Source organism: Kogia breviceps, chromosome 19 (genome assembly GCF_026419965.1).
Source record: "Kogia breviceps isolate mKogBre1 chromosome 19, mKogBre1 haplotype 1, whole genome shotgun sequence".
NCBI classification, from domain to species: domain Eukaryota; kingdom Metazoa; phylum Chordata; class Mammalia; order Artiodactyla; family Physeteridae; genus Kogia; species Kogia breviceps.
In genome coordinates this window covers 13,777,122-13,799,283 of record NC_081328.1, presented here as the reverse complement: position 1 = coordinate 13,799,283, position 22,162 = coordinate 13,777,122, and the positions used below count along the sequence as shown (strand labels likewise).

Here is a 22,162-nt window from a genome sequence, read left to right as displayed (position 1 = left end):
TCAAGGTATTTATTTCCTCTTTGGTTTCTTCACTGACCCATTGGTTGTTTAGTTGCATGTTGTTTAGCCTCCCCATAGTTGTGTTTGTCCCATTTTTCTTATTGTAATTGATTTCTAATTATTGTGATCAGAAAAGAATGCTTAATATTATTTCAGTTTTCTTAAATTTATTGAGACTTGTTTTGTGGCCTAGCATGTCATCTATTTTGGAGAATGTTCTATGTGCATTTGAAAAGAATGTATATTCTGCTGTTTTTGGATGGTCTATTCTGTATATATTTATTAAGTCAAGCTGGTCTAATGTTTTGTTTAAGGCCAGTATTTCCTTATTGATTTTTCTGTTTGTATGACCTATCTATTTATGAAAATGTGTTAAAGTTCCCTACTACTATTGTGTTCTGTCTTTCTCTTTGTATGTCTGTTAATATATGCTATCTATACATATTTAAGTTGTCCTGTGTCAGACACACAGATATATACAAGTGTTATGTGCTCTTGTTGGGTTGATCCCTTTTTTGTCTCTTGTTACAGTCTTTGTTGTAAAGTTTATTTTGTCTGATATAAGTATTCCTTCCTCAGCTTTCTTTTCATTTCCATTTGAGTGGAATATCTTTTTCCATCTCTTTACTTTCAGTCTGTGTGTGTCTTTAGATTTGAAGTGAGTCTCTTATATGGGTCTTATTTTTTTATCCATTCAGCCATCCTGTGTCTTCTGATTGGAGCATTTAGTCCATTTACATTTAAAGTAATAATTGATAGGTATATACTTATTGCCATTTTGTTAATTGTTTTTCTGGGTTTTTTTGTAGTTGTTCTTTGTTCCTTCCTTCTCTTGTCTCTCTTCCCTTGTGATTTGATGACTATTTTTAGTTTTATGTTTGTATTCCTTTCTCTTTATTTTTTTGTGTATCTCTTACCAGTTTTTGGTTTGTGGTTACCTTGAGGTTCATGTATAATGACCGTTGTATATAGCTGTCTATTTTATGATGATCCCTTAAGTTTGAAGGGATTCTAAAAGCCCTACATTTTTACTCCTCCCACCCCTACACCATGTTTTATGTTTTGATGCATATTTTATATCTTTTTATTTTGTGTATCCCTTAACTATTTATTGTAGATATAGATGATTTTACTACTTTTGTCTTTTAACATTTTACTAGAGTTACAAGTGGTTGATCCACTACCTTTTACTATATGTTTGTCTTTGCCATTGAGATTTATTCTTTATTCATTTTCTTACTTCTAGTTGTGGCCTTTTCTGCTTGGGGAAGTCCCTTTAACATTTCTTGAAGGGCTGGTTTATTGGTGATGAGCTCCTTTAGCTTTTGTTTGTCTGTCAAACTCTTTATCTCTCCTTCAATTCTGAATGATAACCTTGCTGCGTAGAGTATTCTTGGTTGTATTTTTTTTTTTTCCAGCACTTTGAGTATATCATGCCATTCCCTTGTGGCCTGCTAAGCTTCTGCTGAAAAGTTAGCTGATAGTCTTATGGGAGTTTCCTTATATGTAACTAGTTGTTTTTCCTCTTGATACTTTTTATGAGTCTCTTCATATTTAATTTTTGACATTTAAAATATGTGTCTTGGTGTGTACCTCTTTGTGTTCATCTTGTTTGGGACTCTGTGCTTCCTGGAACTGGATATCTGTTTCCTTCCACGGGTTAGGGAAGTTTTCAGCTACTATTTCTTCAAATAAGTTCTCTTCTCTTTTTTATCTTTCTTCTCCTTCTGGGACCCTATAACGCAAATGTTAATATGCTTGATGTTGTCCCAGAAGTCACTTAAACTATCCTCATTTTTTTTCCTGTTCAGCTTGTGTAATTTTTACTACTCTGTCTACCAGATCACTGATCCATTATTCTGTATCATCAAATCTACTGTTGATTCCCTCTAGTGTATCTTTCATTTTATTATATTTTTTAAATTCATGTGTCCCTTTCTATTTACTTATTTATTTATTTTTGGCTGCATTGGGTCTTTGTTGCTGCACGTGGGCTTCCTCTAGTTGTGGTGAGCAGGGACTACTCTTCGTTGCGGTGCACAGGCTTCTCATTGCGGTGGCTTCTCTTGTTGCAGAGCACAGGCTCTAGGTGTGTGGGCTTCAGTAGTTGCAGCATGCAACTCAATAGTTGCAGCATGCATGCTCTACAGTGCAGGCTCAGTAGTTGTGGAGCACGGCCTTAGTTGCTTCTCGGCATGTGAGATCTTCCTGGGCCAGGGATCAAACCCATGTCCCCTGCATTGGCAGGCAGATTCTTAACCACTGTGCCACCAGGGAAGTCCTATTTTTCATTTTAGTTACTGTATTCTTTAGCCCTAATTGGTCTTTTTTATATTTTCTAACTCTTTGTTGAAGTTTTCACTGTGTTCATCCATTCTTCTCCTGTGTTCAGTGAGCATCTTTATGATCATTACCTTTAACTCTTTATCAGGTAGATTGCTTATCTCTATTTCACTTAGGTCTTTTTCTGAGGTTTTGTCTTATTGTTTCATTTGGAACACATTCCTCATTTTGCCTAATTTTCTGTGTTGATTTTCTTTGTATTAAATAGGTCTGTTATGTCTTCCGATATTGGAGAAGTGACTTTATGTTGGAGATGTCCTATGGGCTTAGCAGCTTGCTCCCCTCTGGGCAGACACTTCAGGGGTGTTCCCTATGAGGGCTGCTTGTGCCTTTCTGTTGTGGCAGGGCCAACTGTTTGGGCACATTGATGGTCAGGGCAGTCCCCGACATGACTGACTGTGATGCTCAGCATTGTTTGACCACTGTGGGCATGCTGGTGGGTGAGGCAGGCCCCTGGCTCTAATAGGCTCGAAAGAGGATTCCAAAACGGTGCCTGTCAGTGCTGGTGTCAGCATGATAGAATGAGATCACAAAAATGGCTGCTGCCAGCATCTCAATCCCCAGGGGGAGTCCCAGCTGCCTCCTGCCTCTCCTGGAGGCTATCCAGTATCAGCAAGTGTGTCTGATTCAGGTGCCTTTCAAACTGTTGCCTCTGTGCTGGGATTTGGAGCGAGTGTATTTTTGCATGCACCCTTATGAGCGGAGTCTTGGTTTCCTACAGCTTTCTGGTACTCCTGAACATAAGCCCCACTGGCTTTTAAGCCAGACATTTTGGAGGCTTGTCTTCCTAATTCAGGACCCTGGGCGAGGGAGCTCAGTGTTGGTCTTGGACTCCTTGCTCCTCAGGGATGACTGTCACAGTTGTGATATTCCTCCTGCTTGTGCGTCGTTGCACCAGGGATGTGGGCCCTGACTAGACTGCATCTCCACCCACCCACACACCCCATTTTGTTGTGGCTTCTTCCTTATATCTTCAGCTGTGGAAAATCTTTTCTGTTATTCTTCAGGTTGTTCTCAGAGGTAGTTGTTCTGTAAGTAGTTGTAATTTTAGTGTGCCTATGTGAGGAGTTGAGCTTAGGATCTTTCTACTCTACCATTTTGATCCAGACCCTTCTTGTCACCTTTGTGATACAGGGAGTACAGTTAGAATAGTAAGCCCTTAATAATGCTTTGGTGTGAATATCCTTTATAACTTTAAGATCTAGAGTATTCTTCATGTTCATTCTGTCAAAAATCTTCACCTCTCTGTGCCTTACTTCTCATATCTGTAAAATGGGTGAAATAGCAATACCTACCTCAAAAAGTTTTTGTAAAGATTAAGTGTTAATACACATAAAGGTCATAGAACAGAGCTGGCATATAGTAAACACTCAAATGTAGAGTGGTTATCATTATTGCTATTGTTAGTAACTATTATATTCATGCTGTTTATAACTGTTTATCCTATCAATTAAATATATATCCTTTATGTGTATTCCTTTCCAAGGTGTATTCCTTTCTCCTCCTTGTTAGTGTCCTCTATAATTCAAGAGCCTTCTCCAATTTCAAACAATTTAATGAAAAGAGAATTTATACATGCAGAGATGACTGATTTAATTTCTGTGGTCTTTTTGAGAGTAGAATTCTGAGAAAAAACTTATTTTTTCCTTCATGTTTCAGGTGGCATGCAAGATTACAATTATCTGTGGGCCAACTGTTTTGAAATAACATTAGAACTGTCTTGTTGCAAGTACCCACCAGCTTCGCAGCTTCAACAAGAATGGGAGAACAATCGTGAGTCTTTGATCACATTGATTGAAAAGGTAAAAGCTGAATAGAAGGTTGGCGTATGGTAATAATTGATTAAATAAGGGAGAAATTTGTGTATATGAACACAGTTTATTCTAGATACCCTTTATTTTTCTGTATTTTATTATTTAAGATTGTAGGTTATATTTAGAAATTATTATATTAGAATCTATTAGAACATATTCTAGCCATGCCTCTGTTATCCTTCCCCCCAGCTCTTTTCCTCTGGAGGGCTTCTTTTGACTGTCTTACAACACTTTTGCAACCTGAAATAATTAGCAAAATTTGTAGTACCAGATTCTTACAATGCCATTCGATCATATTTGCTAGAGAACCTTGCAGGCTAATATACTATTGGATATATCAGAAATGATTACTTATATCTTGTTGATAAAAGCAGAAGTCTGGCTTTGAGGAGAAGGAATTTCAAAAGCATTTTATCAGTCTAGATTTCAGATGACTTAAGTTTAAGGATTTAATTTTTTTGGTCTATATTTTATTTTAACTTGGAGGGATTGAAAAATATTTCAGGGAGCTAGAGGAATAACCTTATTTTTAAAAAATTCTAGCATCAGTGCAGAGAAGTTATTTTCTCTTGCCTTCCAAACTGATTGTCTCTGAGCAGTCTACTTTGATTCTTGCTTTTTTAGGTCCACATTGGAGTTAAAGGATTTGTTAAAGATTCAGTAACAGGAGCTGGCTTAGAGAATGCAACCATCTCAGTGGCTGGTATTAATCATAATATCACAACAGGAAGATTTGGTGATTTCCACCGATTACTTGTTCCTGGAACTTATAACATTACAGCAGTTTTAACTGGGTAAGAATTTAAACTAGACTCTTAAAATGTCAAGTTTCTTTTTATATCTAAGAAGAGAAATATACTCTTGGAGAGCTTATTTACTTGTATCTGGCTTTTATTTTTCCTTGTTTTCTGATTTTTTCCCCCTTTATAATGAGAAAATACTATGGTGGATCTTTTGTCACATTAACAATACAACTGGATATGAAGCATCGTTGTAAAATTGGGAGGAAGGACAGTTTTAAAAGCTTGATGGTCAGCTGTGTAAAGCATTGCTGCAAGGCTAATTGAATACCAAGGTAGAAGAAACTCAGGGCTCTATGAAAGACATTTTGAAGAGCTGTCTCACCATCAGCTTTCTAATACATGACATGAGTGGTTCCCCACTTCCTCTGGAAACATTTCTGGAAGCTCATTCTGCCAAGGATTTACCTTTAGCAAATAAATGACCTTTAATTTTGAACTTTCCCATTTGGTAAAGTAGTTGGAATGTCAGTCTGATAAGGCACTGCAAAGAATTGGATCATTTATCCCTACTTTGTGTATTGTAGCAATGGTTACAATGGATTAACGACCTTCATTTTTCATCGTATTCTCTCCTTTGAATGTAATTTTTTATAAGCATTCTAATGTGTGGAACCTGAAAGGATGGTAAGAGAAATAGTTCTTTAAAGACTTAATCTGGGGGCTTCCCTGGTGATGCAGTGGTTGAGAGTCCGCCTGCCGATGCAGGGGACACGGGTTCGTGTCCCGGTCCGGGAAGATCCCACATGCTGCAGAGCGCCTGGGCCGGTGAGCCATGGCTGCTGGGCCTGTGCATCCGGAGCCTGTGCTCTGCAACAGGAGAGGCCACAGCAGTGAGAGGCCCGAATACCGCAAAAAAAAAAAAAAAGACTTAATCTGGGATTCTTTGTGAGATAATATGCTAAAAGCTTGAACTTACACATTTATTTTTATTTGATTTGACTTTCAATAGACTAAGCTCAAGAGTATGAAAAGGCTATTGTACTTTTATAATGTTAAAGCATTGTCTGTTTCAATTTAACTCCAAGCCATCTACTTTTTCAAATTTTTCTTTTCAGGTATATGCCACTGACTGTTAATAACATAATAGTGAAAGAAGGACCAGCCACAAAGGTGAATTTTCCCCTTCGGCCAACTGTGGCTTCAGTAGTCCCTGACACAACTGAGATTGTAGTAACTGCTAGCACAGTTGCTATACCTAATAGTCCTCTTGGAACACCATCCTCCCACCAGCCAGTTCAGCCACAGGACTTTCACCACCACCATTTCCCTGATATGGAAATCTTCTTGAGAAGGTTTGCCAATGAATATCCTAACATCACCCGGCTTTATTCATTGGGAAAATCGGTAGAGTCAAGAGAACTTTATGTAATGGAGATATCTGATAATCCAGGTGTCCATGAACCAGGTAATTGGTGTAGTTTCACACATAATTTCAGACTGCTTCTCAGAGCTATGTGCTATATTGCTTTGCTTCATCTAGAAAGGTCACCTATTGTATGTATAACTGGATCAAAGAAAACGTAACCAATTTTTTTCCTAGAAAAGAAGAAAATCCATTTGATAATCCATATTATGCACAAAGTTTAACATACTGCATAATTAGATTCTTTCTGCTAATAGTACTTTTATTTTCATATTATATGGAATATATACGTATGTGTGTATATATGTATATATATGTATATACATATATACACACATATGTATATATGCTTTGAGCTTGCTCAGACATATATATTAGTAAGGACTGCTTTATAAGATTCTTTTTCCTGTTTCTTTTGCCAAAATATATCTTAAATCTTTGGTTCAGGGTCTTTGTATGTGTTGGGGAAAAAGTAGAGAGAATCTAGGATTAGTGAAGAGGAAAAAAGGTCTTCCATGTAATTACTTTATTTTCAGGTGAACCAGAATTTAAGTACATTGGAAATATGCATGGAAATGAAGTGGTTGGAAGAGAACTGTTACTGAACCTCATTGAATACCTTTGTAAGAACTTTGGAACAGATCCCGATGTAACAGATTTGGTTCTTAACACTAGAATTCACCTTATGCCATCCATGAATCCTGATGGGTATGAAAAGGCCCAGGAAGGTAAAGAATAGCTGTCTATTAATGCTTAACCTTTTTGATTATTATATGGCATAATTATTTGGGGATAGAAAAGAATTTGAACTGGTTGTTTCCCTGAAATTTCTTCCTATTTTTATTCTCATAATTTATCATTGGTTCTAGCTTTTGTATTCTTGTAAGAAAGGCTAGTTCATTCAACAATTATGTCATCATCAAGTTTATATTTAATGAAGTTCTCCACTTTGGTAATGGCTCTTATTTACTAAAATAATGTAAGATTTTTACAAATTGTTCCATTTTAACAGTAATTTTTGTTAAATTATTGTATTGGGAACTTTATCTCATAAGTGAAAACTCAAACCAAATATTTTTTAAGCCAGTGACTCAGTTTTGATGCCCATTTCTACTCCCCATGCAAGTATAATCTAAACCTGCTAAGTTATTGACTTTCCCCTTCCTCTGCCTCCTCTGGGCTAGCCCATCTTTCCTAGGGCATTATAGTAAGGGCAGGGAGAGCAACTTTCTTACATGAGACACATTATGCAGACCACTAGGAGAGTGAGAATCCATCTTTTCCCAAACTGTGATTCCTTCCAGGCAGTGATACCAGTGAGTAGAAAAGATACCACAATATGAATATGCAGCCACGTGGTTTGTTGCTCTCACTGACTGAACACTGAGAGAATCGATTAGTGAATGACCAGGTTAATCCTTATATATATTATTTAGATTCTTTCCCTAAGGACCTTACTCTCTGTCAGCCTCACAGATTCCTTCCACATTCCTCCCTTGAGACCTTTCTGAAAGATGGAACTATTTACTACTAGTGAGTCCTCTAGTAGGTTTTCTTCATTCACTTGCATTCATTTTCTCATTATAATGACAATAATAGGGCTCTCATCCCATAGTAAAATGGAATAAGCTTAAGTTGAACCCTTTCTCCTCCTCCCTTCCAATTATGTTCTTGACTAACTTTACGTTTTTGTTATCACTTTAACGTAAGCATACTGCAACTTTTTTTTCATTTGTTCTGTTTATTTACATTGTTTTAGTGACCTGTATACCAGTACAAGAGTCACCCTCATGCCAGTCATGCCCAGTCAACATTGTGATCATGTCACTGTATGTGGATTATTGACAGATGAGCAATATTTTAATATAATTCGTATGGTTGGAGCTTTTCCCCTCAAAGTATGACCAGAAGCAGAAATCAAAGGATAATGGTTTTACCTTTCTATTCAGAAGATCTAGAAGAGATACATTTTTTAAATGTACAATGTAAAAACGATGTGTGTTTTAATCACGTTACCCAACTGAACTTGAATCCTCTCACTTGCTGCAGAGCAAAGCCAATTTACTGATATGAGGTTGTGGTGAAGGAAAGTACAGGATTTATCTGCAGGCACTAAACAAGGAGAACGGGCAGCTCATGCTCAAAAGACCCGAACTTCTCAATGGCTTTCAGGGAAGGATTTTTAAAGGCAACATTTGGGGTGAGGGTACAGGGTGCATGACTTTCTTCTGATTGATTGGTGGTATGGAGGTAACAGGGTGATGTTTCGGGAATCTTAATCATCAGCCTTCTGGTTCCAACCAGTCTGGGGTCTACATGCTTGTGCTCAGCACATAGTCACCTTCCCCTACTGGGTCTGGGTCTTACATCCTGGAGAACAACTCAAGGATATATGTTAGATTGTTATGTATATCCCTTGAGTAAGAACTAGGCCTCTTGTTTTTAATCCTGAATTGTTGTCATTACTTTTCTTGCTTAACTGCTTTTTGTTTACTTTGAATTTCCTCACTTCCCTAATTAGTAACTGCTTATGCCTGCTCTTTGGAACTCAGGGAAGGCCTAGGAGACTAAAGCCTTTTTTCTACAAACAAGAAATACAGGATACAGAGGGGCTTTTTTAACCTGGGAAGGCCCCACAGGGTCCTACTCAGTTTCATTCATAGTGTGTTTGATCATAGTGAAGCCTGATGTGTTCACACTTACCTTTGAGTTAAGATAGCTGAAGTAGTATGTATTGGATTAAAATATAAATGAAACATGGCTTAAATTTGAATCTTTTATCATACAGGAGATTCAATAAGTGTAGTCGGCAGAAATAACAGCAACAACTTTGACCTGAACCGAAATTTCCCAGATCAGTTCATTCAGATCACAGATCCTACCCAGCCAGAAACTATTGCTGTAATGAGCTGGATGAAGGCCTATCCATTTGTGCTGTCAGCAAACCTGCATGGAGGTAATAGCAACTTGATATTCCACTAATTAATTCTTGTTGAGAGCATTTGAAAATCCCCGTGGAAGTTTATCTGTTTATAGTCTTAGGCTATGTTAAGCCTGTTATTGCTTTTATGGGAGACAACAATAAAGGTCTTTTCTCATTACTTTTTAAGCCAGTTTCCTGGCTGTTTTCTCCGTTCCTCCCCCACCCCTCCCCTCTCCCAGTACTCCTCCATTCTCCCTCCTTCCATCTACCCTGCCTCCCTCTCTGTCTCTCACCCTCCACCTCTCCTTCCCTTTTCCTCCTTCTCCCTCCCTCCATTTATTTCTCACTTAGTTCTTCAAGTGTTTTATATTTATCCCTCAGAAATGTTTTATATTTATCCCTCTCGCTGGGAATTTGGTAACATGTTCTTTGTCATTTATAAAAATTAAACACTAAACACTAACAGATCCAAATGTTTAGTCCTATTTCTCCCTAAAGTTTAATATGCCCTTTTATGTAGGTTTAGATTTTGACATTCTCTTATCTTTTATCTGCTGTGTATTTAACTGTAGCACAATGACCTCATTCTCATGTAGTATCTGAGCTTATATACCTCCATATAATTCAGCAGGAACTTAGTTGAATAGGATGAGAGGTCAAAATTAAAAATCATCACAGTGAGGCTTCCCTGGCGGCTCAGTGGTTAAGAATCCACCTGCCCAACACAGGGGACACGGGTTCGAGCCCTGGCCCAGGAAGGGCCCACCTGCCATGGAGCAACTAAGCCCGTGTGCCACAACTGCTGAGCCTGTGCTCTAGAACCTGTGAGCCACAACTAGTGAGCCCAGGTGCCACAACTACTGAAGCCCACATGCCAAGAGCCCGTGCTCTGCAACAAGAGAAGCCACCGCAACAAGAAGCCTGGGCACCGCAACGAAGAGTAGGCCCCCCTGCATGCCACAGCTAGAGAAAGCCCATGTGCTGCAACAAGGACCCAACACAGCCAAAAATAAATAAATAAACAAACAGCAACAACAACAAAAAATCTTCACAATGTCCAAGTAGGTCGTTGTGTGAATAAGTGTCAATACCCTAGAGCCCTGAAAACAAATGTCTACATGTAAACTGGTATGTGGACGTTCGTAGTAGCACTATTCATAGTAACCAGGAAGTAAAAATAACCCAAATGTCCACTGACTAATGATCAGATAAATAAAATGTGGTATACAATTGAATGTTATCTGGCTGTGAAAAGGAATGAAGGACTGTTGCCTGCTACAGCATAGATGAGTCTTGAAAGCATGGTAGGTGACAGAAGCCAGTCATAAGAAACCATATATTGTATGATTACATTTTTTATGAAATGTGCAGAAATAGGCAAATCCAAAGAGATAGAAAATAGATCAGCAGTTACCTCAAGCTGTAGAGGATAGTGGTGGAGAGAATGGGGAGTGACTGCTAATGGGTATGGTTTTTTTTTTTTTTTCAATAATGAAATGTTGTGTAATTAGATAGTAGTGATGGTTGTATATTCAACCCTGTGAATATACTAAACAACAGTGAATTATATACTTTAAGTGGATGGATTGTATAGTATGTGAATTATATCTCAATAAATTTTTTTAAAAAGTGAAGGTATTAACACCAGGGGCAATAGGTAAGAAATTTAGTGTCCACATTTGTTGGATTATCCAAGGAAGTATCACAGTCGAGATTTGATGGCGTATAGATTAACCTGCCATTTTAGAAATGACAGTACACACTTACGGATATTTGTATTTAAGAAGTAAATTGAGATTCTCCAAAAATGACTTTGAAAGCTTGCTAATAATAGGAGAAAATACTTCTATAACTGGTAATCATGGACAATTCTCAAAGACCCAAATAGGAATTATGAAGTTGCAGCCTGGTTAGCAAAATAAATTTTTTGGCTTTTTTCTTACTTTATTAATTGTATACCATGTTTGACAGAAAATATTTTTTATTTTGAGCTTTTAAAAATATTCTGTAAAAAATACATCATGTCATGTTGGCTCAAGCAGAAAACTGAATACTTGTTACATTCCAGTGAAAATAATTGACAGATGTTTACATGTGGTATCAAGACCTTGGCATGGTGGGGGATACATCTTCAATCACGTAGATATGTTTCTTTCCATGACGTATTTTGCTTTCTCATCTTAAAATCTTTAAATGAGTTTTGAAATCTTGACAAAGAAATTTAACAGAGGAATTCTTTGCTGCCAACTTAACAATTTAGAAGGATTTTGAAAGAATATAGAGAAAAGTAATATTTCTTTTTTGTAATTTTTGATATTAATTTTTTATTTAGGTGAAATTCATATAACACTAACCATTTTAAGGTAAATAATTCAGTGATATTTAGTGCATTCCCAATGCTATGCAACCACCATCTCTATCTTGTTCCAAAACATTTTCACCTCCCCAAAAGGAAACCCCTTACCGATTAAGCAGTTGCTTTCTATTCCCCATGCCCCTCAAGCCCTGGTAACCACCAATCTGTGTTCTGTCTCTTTGGATTTGCCTGTTTTGGATATTTCATAGAAATGAAATCATATAATATATGACCTTTTGTGTCTGTCTTCTTTCACTTAGCATAGTGTTTTCAAGGTTCATTCATATTGTAGCATATGTTAGTACTTTATTTCTTTGTATGACTGAATAATTTTCCATTTTATGTGTATACCACAATTTGTTTATCTATTTATCTGTTGATGGACATTTGGGTTGTTTTTACTTTTTACTATTATGAATAATACTACTATGAACATTGGCAGACAATATCTGAGTCCCTGTTTTCCATTCTTTTGGGTTATCCTATGTTTGGCTTTTTGATGGAAATACCATCATATGGAAATTCCATGTTTAGCTTTTTGATGAACTGCCGAACTGTTCCACAGTAGCAGAACCATTTTATATTCCCACCAGCAATGTAGTGTTCCAGTTTTTCCACATCCTTACCTTGTTAATTTTTTTTTTTTGATTATAGCCGGTTTAGTGGGTGAAAGGTGATATCTCACTGAAATTTAGATTTGCATTTCCCTGATGGCTAATGATGCTGAGCATCTTTTTGTGTGCTTGCTGGCCATTTGTATATCTTATTTGGAGAAATATCTGTTCAGGTCTTTTGCCCATTGTTAACTGGATTTTTCATCTTTTTGTTGAGTTGCAGGACTTCTTTATATAGTCTGGATTCTAGACCCTTATCAAATTGCTGATTTGCAAATATTTTCTCCCATTCTATAGGTTTATTCTAACTTTTTAAATAATGTCCTTTGATGCACAAAAGTTTTTAATATTGATGAAGTCAGATTTATCTTTTTTAAAATAGCTCATGCTCTTTGTGTTGATACTAATTTTTTAAAATTTATTATTTTATTTATTTATTCATTCATTCATTCTTGGCTGTGTTGGGTCTTCATTGCTGCGCGCGGGCCCTCTCTAGTTGTGGGGAGCGGGAGCCACCCCTTGTTGTGGTGCGTGGGGCTCTCATTGTGGTGGCCTCTCCTGTTGCTGAGCCGGGCTCTAGGCGCGTGGGCTCCAGAGTACAGGCTCAGCAGTTGTGGCGCACGGGCCCAGTTGCTCTGCAGTCCCAGACCAGGGCTTGAACCTGTGTCCCCTGCATTGGCAGGCGGATTCCCAACCACTGCACCACCAGGGAAGTCCCAATACTAATTATTTTTTAAATAAACTTTTGTAAGAGTATTGTAAGTCTTTTATGACTTTTTTTTGGCCTTAGAAAATTAGCCATTAGAAAGACAATATTAAGCAGAAGTTCATTTTTTCTGTTGTAACTTTTAGGCATGAGTTATAGATCCAGGGTGAAATTAACTTTTTTTGGAGTAATTTGTCTCAGAACAGGTGTTGAAGTACACTTATCTTGTTAGAACTATTTTGGGGAATAAAATGAGCATAGTTATTCATACTTGTTTCTTAAAGAAAAATTTTTTTAAATATATGACTGTTTGCTGGTATTTGTTACCACAGGATTACTTCATCTGGATTCAAGTTGAACTTGTTCCTTCACTTCCATGCCCAGGAAGTGGCATGACAAAAAAGGCAAAGATGAATGGCCTAATCAAGGCAGAATAAATGGGCACATGGACAAATGAAAATGATGTGACTAATAGGAAAATAAGGGATTTGATCCTATGGTGGGGGTGGGGTGGGCTCAGGGCTCCTGCCTGAGAAGCACCCTAATTGCTTTATGTCCTATGGGGAGCATGAAGGGAGTTGATATCCTTTATATATGTTTTAAAACATCACTCTCTGTATTTTAGGTCATGAAAAATCATATGATATAACTCCAGTTGACTAATTTATAATATGAGCATAAGAGAAATTTTTAGCATTTTTTTCTGAATAAAGGTCAGGACTGGCTCTACTATCCATACATTTCTTGTTTAGCCTCTCCATTTTAGACTCCACATCTGCAAAATGAAGAGGGTGGGTTAATCGGGCTTCAGGGGTCCTTTCTTGGTTTAAAATTCCATGACATGACCTTATAAATGTCTGAATTTTAGTGAAAAAGTACCAAATTTTGCTCAATTTTTCTGATCCTAAATATTATAAAAGTAAAATTGTTTAAATTAAGCCTGTATACTTCTGGTTTCAGTTCTAACATGTAAAGTATACCTGTAAGTTCAGGCAAACTCCCAAGACCTTTCCAGTTAAGGCAGCCTTTAAGTGTCAAGTATAGCTATTTAATATTTTATTTATCGACTTTGATTTTCTATTGAGGAAATTAGCAACTTTTTCATTTCTATTGAGGAAATTAACCTTGGAAAATTGTATTGGTTTCCTGTCTCTGGCAGTATTGTGAAAAGCTTACTTTATGTTAATGCTCCATCTTGAAAGAAATAACACAATACATTTTGCTCATTTCCCTCATAGGTTCTTTGGTGGTTAACTACCCTTTTGATGATGATGAACAAGGGCTTGCCACATATAGTAAATCACCAGATGATGCTGTATTTCAACAAATAGCACTTTCTTATTCCAAGGTAGGCTTGTGCTTAAACATAAAATGCTATAAAAATTCATTTTTCATTTAAAAAAATGCGTTAAAATGAAGTCCTACAAGACTCAGGTCAAGTGCTTTCTTCTCTGTTAAGCCTTCCATGATTCCTTTCAGACAACCTTACCTCTTTTTCTCCTCTGTTTACCACCTCACTTTTAAACATACTGCATGTGTTTCCGCATTAGCCATGAAGTTCAGGTAATGTCTTTTCATCTACAGCTTTTAGCACAGTACCTGGAACATAATAAATTGAACAAACTACTAGTTTATTTCATTTGAGAAGTACTTAAATATAAACCTCATAAAGTAGTCTAAGGTGGAGTTGACAAGTTATAGCTCTGGGACTAAATCCAGCCTACCACCTGTTCTTGTAAATAAAGTTTTATTGACATACAGCACATCCATTCTTTAAAATATTGTCCATTGCTGCTTTCTTGTTTAACATTTGAAAATAAGTCAGTGTAATTCACCATATTAACAGACTAAAGAAGAAAAACGCTGCAATCATCTCAATAGATGCAGAGGGCAGGGTTGAGTCATTGCAACAGACACTTTAGAGCCTGTAAAGCCAAAAGTTTTTACTATCTGACCCTTTACAGAAAAAAATTGCCAACCTATTGTCTGAGGAAGCGGTCTCCAACCTTTGTGGCACCAGGGACCAGTTTCGGGGAAGACAGTTTTTCCATGGACAGGGGTGGGGAGTGGGGGGTGGTTTAGGCAGTAATGCGAGTGATGGGGAGCGGCAGATGAAGCTTTGCTCACTTGGTGGCCGCTCACCTCCTGCTGTGTGGCCCGGTTCCTAACAGGCCAGGGACGGGTACCAGTCCGCAGCCTGGGGGTTGGTGAGCCCTGGTCTAAGGTATTTAAGAGCCTAGTAGTAACATATTGCAAAGGAGCAAGTAGAAATTTCTGTATTTTCTAAACGTCCTATAATGAACACACAGTACTTTCAAAATCAGAAATGTTATATTTGTGTGTGTGTATGTGTGAAATTTTAGTTTAAAGGTTGTTCTTAGAAAGCATGTTAAAAGTTGAGGCTTGGGAACTAGGCTTGTTAGTTTCAGTTTTTGGTCTCACTGCTGACTCAGTGTGTGACTTTATTGGTCATAGATAAATGAAGATTATTACTGCAGCTCTATGCTCTCTAATCACACCTTTCTGTCATTCTATTTTTCCCACTCCCTTATTCTCTACAAGTGGATCTTGTGAGATTGTTCAGAGTTTCTAATAGGGGAGTACATCTGTTATTTTACTTTAAAGTGTAGTTGTCTTCTGTTTGGGCATGCTGTTTTAGAGGGATGTACATGAAATAATAAAACAAAAATGAGATACCCTCCAATCATCAAAATAAAAACTAAGTGATCAGATTATACACATGTTCCCATCACATTCTGTCGATTATTATAGTTCCACTTTTCACCCTCTTTGTAACTTCTCATTCCTTAGCCTCTTTTTATATTTCTTTGACCTTTAACCCTTTTGATTTGATTTCCTTTCTACCCAGCCTACACCTATGGACATACCTTTCAGTGATGCACTCACCTCCACCTTAGGATCTTTTAAACCCTTTTGACATACCTGCCTTGCCAATGTCCAGCCCTTAGTAATTACAATCATCTGTCTTCTACATCCCAGAAAAGTCACACAGTCATGGCAATTGACTACAGTATGTATATATAGTGCTCTCTAACCTCAGCTGAGCCCTCAGTGCTACCTGACAATATTTCACATTTTGCTACTTGACTCCCTGGCTCATTTCCCACTATGATTCTGAGCCTTCATCCTCTACCTGAGCCTTCTAATCCAAGCTTTGTTTGTCTTATTCTCAGTAGATCACTTTGCCTTGAACTAAAGCGGAACTGTGAATAATCTGATGTGCGTTCCTTCTGATTCTGTCTTCTCAATTATTGTTTATTTGTGTTTTACCCATATTCTGCATTTCTTTTTTCCTCCTAATTTTTTAAAATTGAAGTACATTTGATGTATAATATTATATGTTACAGGTATATAATATAGTGATTCACAATTTTAAGGTTTATACTCCATTTGTAGTCATTATAAAATATTGGCTATATTCCCTGTGTCATACAATATATCCTTGTAGCTTATTTTATACATAATAGTTTGTACCTCTTAATCCCCTACTCCTACATTGCCCCTCCCCGCTTCCCTCTCCCCACTGGTAATCACTAGTTTGTTCTCTATATCTGTGAGTCTGTTTCTTTTTTGGTATATTCACTAATTTGTTGTGTTTTTTAGATTCCACATGTAAGTGATATCATATAGTATTTGTCTTTCTCTGTATGATTTATTTCACTTAGCATAATGCCCTCCAAGTCCAACCATGTTGTTGCAAGTGGCAAAATTTCATTCTTTTTTGTGGCTGAGTAATAATCCACTGTGTGTGTGTGTGTGTGTGTGTGTGTGTGTGTGTGTATCACAGCTTATTTATCCATTCATCTGTTGATGATTGCAGTTTTCTTATGTCTGGTGTCTTCCCCCTGGTGAGTGAAGCTGGTCCACAGGCTACAGTGGGCTTCCTGGAGGGCAGGGTCAGGGCCCAGGGGAGTCTGGAACTGGTGCCTTCCCAGTGGTGAGTGGAGCTGGGTCCTGGGCCCTCTGCTGGGCAGGGCTGTTTCCAGAGGCAACTGTGGGCTCAGGAGATCTTCTGGCAGCCTGTCTGCTGATGGGTGGGGCTGTGTCTCTGCCAGGTTAGTTACTTGGCCTGAGGCATCCCAGCACTGGCACCTACAGGTTGATTGTTGGGTCGGGGCCAGGTATTGGCATTAATGAGCCAGAGGGAGGATTCCACAGGGGTGCTTGCCAGCACCAGCGTCCATGCAGTGGAAGGAGGTCCCCCAAAATGGCTGCCACCAGTGTGTATGTCCCTAGGGTGAGCTGCAGCTGCCCTCCGCCTCCCTAAGACACTTTCCAAGATCAGCAGGTAGGTCTGACCCAGGCTCCTATCAAATTACTGCTTTCATCCGGCTCCCAGAGTGTGTGAGATTTTGTGTGCGCCCTTTAAGAGTGAAGTTTCTGTTTCCCCCAGTCCTGTGGGATTCTTGAAATTAAGCCTCACTGGCCTTTAGAGCCAGATGCTCTAGAGGCTCATCTTCCCTATGCAGGACCCCGGGCTGGGGAGCGTGATGGGGATTCAGAACTCTCACTCCTGTGGGAAAACCTCTGCAATATAATTATTCTCCAGTCTGTGGGCCGCCCACCCACGAGTATGGGACTTGACTATATCACGAGTCCGAGATGGTCCACAACCCATCTCGTTGTGGTTCCTTCTTTATGTCTTTAGTTGTAGAAGATCTTTTCTGATAGGTTTCGGTCTTTTTCACTGATGGTTGTTCTGCAAATAGTTGTGAGTTTGGTGTGCTCGTGAGAGGAGGTGAGTTCAGAGTCTTTCTACTCCACTATCTTGGCTGATCACTCTTCTTCCTTTCTTGATCCCACAGCACCCTGCCTCCTCTTTGTCTTTGTTTCTTCTGTTGTAAATGGGAAGGTGACAATTAAATTCCTCAATCTTTACTCCAGCCTCCTTTCTCTTGACTGTGATCTATCATGATCTGTTGTGCACCCAGCCACCTTTCCCCTGCCACAAGGCTTCATGGTAAGGAAAGGCAGACCAAGAAAATCTGTGAAGACAAAAGGGGGGGTTTAAGGAACGGCAGACATAAAGGTGATTCGGAAGGACCACCAAACATTGAAAACACACTACATCTGAAACCTAAATCTGAAAATACTAAGATAGTAACTGGGCAGATGAAAGCACTGGAATATAGGGAAGAGGTTTCAAAGTACATGCAAATTAAAGGATCTGGTGTACTTAAAGGGATAGGCACAATTTAAAAGGACAGCTGGATTTAAAGGAAAATCTTCCAAACTCATAGTTTCTGGGGGAGAAGAAAAGCAAAAAGAAATGAAGAAGTGGCCTTTGACAATTAGATAGTGAAGGAGAACGAGAAAAGGGGGGAAATGTAGGGTTGTCCAGGACAGAAGAGAACCATAAAATCAGAGGACTCAGAGCTCCACCCTTATATCAAGGCAAATAAGCAAACAAACAAACCAAAAAAACACATTAAAATACCTTGACTGCTAGACTGACAGAAAAAGGGCACCATTAATTAGGAATCATGTGAAACAGCTCAGTATAATAAAAATGAACAAGAGGTAAAAAAACCCATGAAGAACCATTGCAGAAAAAAATCAGGAAATGAAATTTCACACATATCACCCGAGGAAACCTTACCACTACCAAAAAACAATCAAGAAGCAGAAGAAAACTATAAGTTTACACTCCAGGCAGATTGACTATACCCAAACACACACTGAGAATATGAAAAAACACATAGGCTCAGATATTTAAAAAATTAAAACAGGAATGAAAAAAGAAACAGGAAGAAATGAAAGAGAGTTGATAGAACTCAGGAAAGTTATGGAAGAAAAAGAAAATTATCTCTAAAAATGAAGAATAAATTGTAAGGGCTAAAGACCTCACATCTCCCAATTTCAAACTTACTTCAAGACGGTGGTAATTAAGACACAGTGATATGGGAATAAAGATGGACATATACATGGCACATATATACAATGGAATATTACTCAGCCATAAAAAGAAACGAAATTGAGTTATTTGTAGTGAGGTGGATGGACCTAGAGTCTGTCATACAGAGTGAAGTAAGTCAGAAAGAGAAAAACAAATACCGTATGCTAACACAAATATATGGAATCTAAAAAAAAAAAAAAGGTTCTGAAGAACCTAGGGGCAGGACAGGAATAAAGACGCAGACGTAGAGAATGGACTTGAGGACACGGGAAGGGAGAAGGGTAAGCTGGGACAAAGTGAGAGAGTGGCATGGACATATAAACACTACCAAATGTAAAATCAATAGCTAGTGGGAAGCAGCTGCATAGCACAGGGAGATCAGCTCGGTGCTTTGTGACTACCTAGAGGGATGGGATAGGGAGGGTGGGAGGGAGGAATTATGGGGATATATGTATATGTATGGTGATTCATTTTGTTATAAAGCAGAAACTAACACACCATTGTAGAGCAATCAATTATACTCCAATAAAGATGTTAAAGAAAAAAAAGATGGACATATACACATCAAAGAAATAGAACTGATAGCCCAGAAATAAACTCTTACATTTATGGTCAATTGATTTTTCAACAAGAGCACCAGGACAGTTCAATGGGGATAGAAAAATCTTTTCAGTAAATGGTTTTGGAAAACTGGATATTCATATGCAAAAGAATAAATTTGGACCTCTTCCTCATATCATACCCCAAAATTATTTCAAAATGGATCATAGACCTAAATATAAACTGTAAGACTTTTAGGAAAAAATATAGAAATAAATTTTTGTGACCTTGGGTTAGAACAATGGTTTCCTAGATGTGACATCAAAAGCACAAGTGACAGAAAAAAGACATACTGGACATCATCAAACTTTAATACTTTTTTGCTGCAAATGATACTGCGTTAGTTTCCTAGAACTGCTGTAACAGTTTTTCATCTCACAGTTCTAGAGTCTAGAAGTCCAAAATCAAGATGTTGGCAGGGCCATGCTCCCTTGAAACCTGGAAGGGAATCCTTCCTTGCCTCTTCCTAGCTTCTGGTGTTTTTCTGGCAGTCTTTGCCATTCATTGGTTTCTAGATGGATTATCCCAGTCCTCTGTCTTCACATGGCATTCTCCCTGTTGTCTGTGTCCAAATTTTCCCTTTTTATAAAGATACCAGTCATATTGTATTAGGGCCCACCGTAATTACCTCATTTTAACTTGATTACCTCTGTAATTAAATACAGTCACATTATGAGGTTTTGGGTGTTAGGGCTTCAACATATCTTTTGGAGGAGACATAATTCAACATATAACAGCTAATAATCAAGGAAGTAAAACGACAGCCCACAGCATAGGAGAATACCATATATCTGATAAGGATCTTATATCTAAAATATATAATGAACTCTTACAACTAAATAATAAAAAGACAATCCAATTGAAAAATGGGCAAAGAATCTGAATACACATTTCTCTAAAGAAATATACAAATGACCGACAAGCTCACAAAAAGATGCTCAGTATCATTAGCCATCAGGGAAATGCAAATCAAAACGAGACACTACTTTTTACCCACTAGGATGGCTATAGTTTAAAAACAAAAAAAAAGAAAGTAGCAAGGGTTGGTAAGGATGTGGAGAAATTGGAACCCCTGTGCATTGCTGGTGGGAATGTAAAATGGTACAACTGCTTTGGAAAACAATCTTGTGGTTCCTCAAAATGTTAAATGTAGAATTATCATATGGCCTGACAATCCCACTCCTAAGTATATGCCCAAGAGAAATGAAAACATAGTCCACACAAAACTTGTACACAAATGTTCATAGCAGCATTATCCATAATAGCCAAAATGGACACAACCCACATGTCCATCAAGTGATAAGTGGATAAACAAATTGTGATATATCCATGCAATGGAATACTATTCAGTCATAAAAAAAATAAAATACTGATACAAACTACAACTTAGATGACCCTTGAAAACATGCTAGGTGAAAGCAGCCAGTCACAAAAGACTACATATTGTGTGATTCCATTTATATGAAATGTCCAGAATAGGCAAATCCATAGAGACAGAAAATAGACTGGTAATTGCCTTGGGCTTGGGATGTAAGGAGGGGCAGGGAAGAGGTTGGGAGGAAATGGGGAGTGCTGATGGGTACAGGTTTATTTTGGGGTCATGAAAATGTCCTAAAATTTACTGTGGTGATGGTCACACAACTGAGTGAATATACCAAGGACCATTGAGTTGTATACTTCAAATGCGTGAGTTGTGTGGTGTGTGAATTATATTTCAATAAAGCAGATTTTGAGAACCTATAGAAGACTCAGAGGTCGGCTATCCATGCTCAGTTCATATGTAGGCTAAAAAAACCGTCAAAAGTTATATGCCACAATATTAAATGATTGGTGATCTCTAGGTTTATATTTTTTCTTTTGGCTTGCCTCAATTTTCTACTAATCTTTCTACAATAACTTTTATTATATTTTAAGTATAATGAAATTCAATGAATTCAATTAAGTGAAAGTGAAAAAATGGAGCTATACAGTGTGACATAATAAGTGAAGAGAAAATTTCAAGGAGGCATTAGCGGAAGACTGGTGATATTTGAATAAAATATAGGTTATTTAGTTAATAGTATCATGCCAGTGTTAATTTCCTTGTTTTGATAATTGTGCTATGGTTATATAAGATGCTAACATCAGGGAAAGCTGGATCAAAGGTATATAAAACTCTCTGTACTATTGTTGCAACTTTTCTGCAACTCTAAAATTAGTTCAAAAGAAGTCAAAAGAAAAGAATAAGAAAAGTGAATAGTCTCTGCTTATCTCCACTTCCTTGATCTCTCATGCCTCAGTTTCTTGTCATCTGTCTTCTGCCTACATTGTTTTACCTGGAAGTGCCCCCTCAAAGGTTACCAGAAGTGTATTTTTTTTTAATGTTCTTGACCTCTGAAGTCTAACGCTCTTGTCTTCTCCGCTTGATCTCTGTTACATTATATAGCAGAGAGCTTTGCTTCCTTTTTTCTCTTTCAGTGGCTCAACCTCTCTCTTTTACTTTTTTTCCCCCCTCCATATTCTGTCTTTAGCCATTTTTACTGTCTTGGCAATTGCATCCAGTTGCTTTAGCTGTCACCACTATGTAAATGCCTCTTTAAAAAGTTGTTTCATATAATGAAAGTTATTATAAAAAGATTAGAGACTATAGCCAAGCAAAAAGAAGAGAATCATTTACTATCTTGGTATATATTTTAGACTTTATATATGGACTGAGACTGGACACCTACATCCTCACCCCCTGT

The 22,162-nt window shown here is 37.8% G+C and overlaps 1 protein-coding gene across 1 annotated transcript in view; it reads left to right on the top strand.

Annotated features, from left to right (window-relative positions):
- Window positions 1–22,162, top strand: part of CPD (carboxypeptidase D) — a 71,660-nt gene that overhangs the window by 26,377 nt on the left and 23,121 nt on the right. The window contains exons 3-8 of the mRNA XM_059046279.2: window positions 4,003–4,145; window positions 4,782–4,951; window positions 6,016–6,365; window positions 6,860–7,051; window positions 9,112–9,279; window positions 14,161–14,270. Coding sequence (XP_058902262.2) covers window positions 4,003–4,145; window positions 4,782–4,951; window positions 6,016–6,365; window positions 6,860–7,051; window positions 9,112–9,279; window positions 14,161–14,270 — 1,133 coding nt within the window. The remainder of the gene's footprint in view (window positions 1–4,002; window positions 4,146–4,781; window positions 4,952–6,015; window positions 6,366–6,859; window positions 7,052–9,111; window positions 9,280–14,160; window positions 14,271–22,162) is intronic.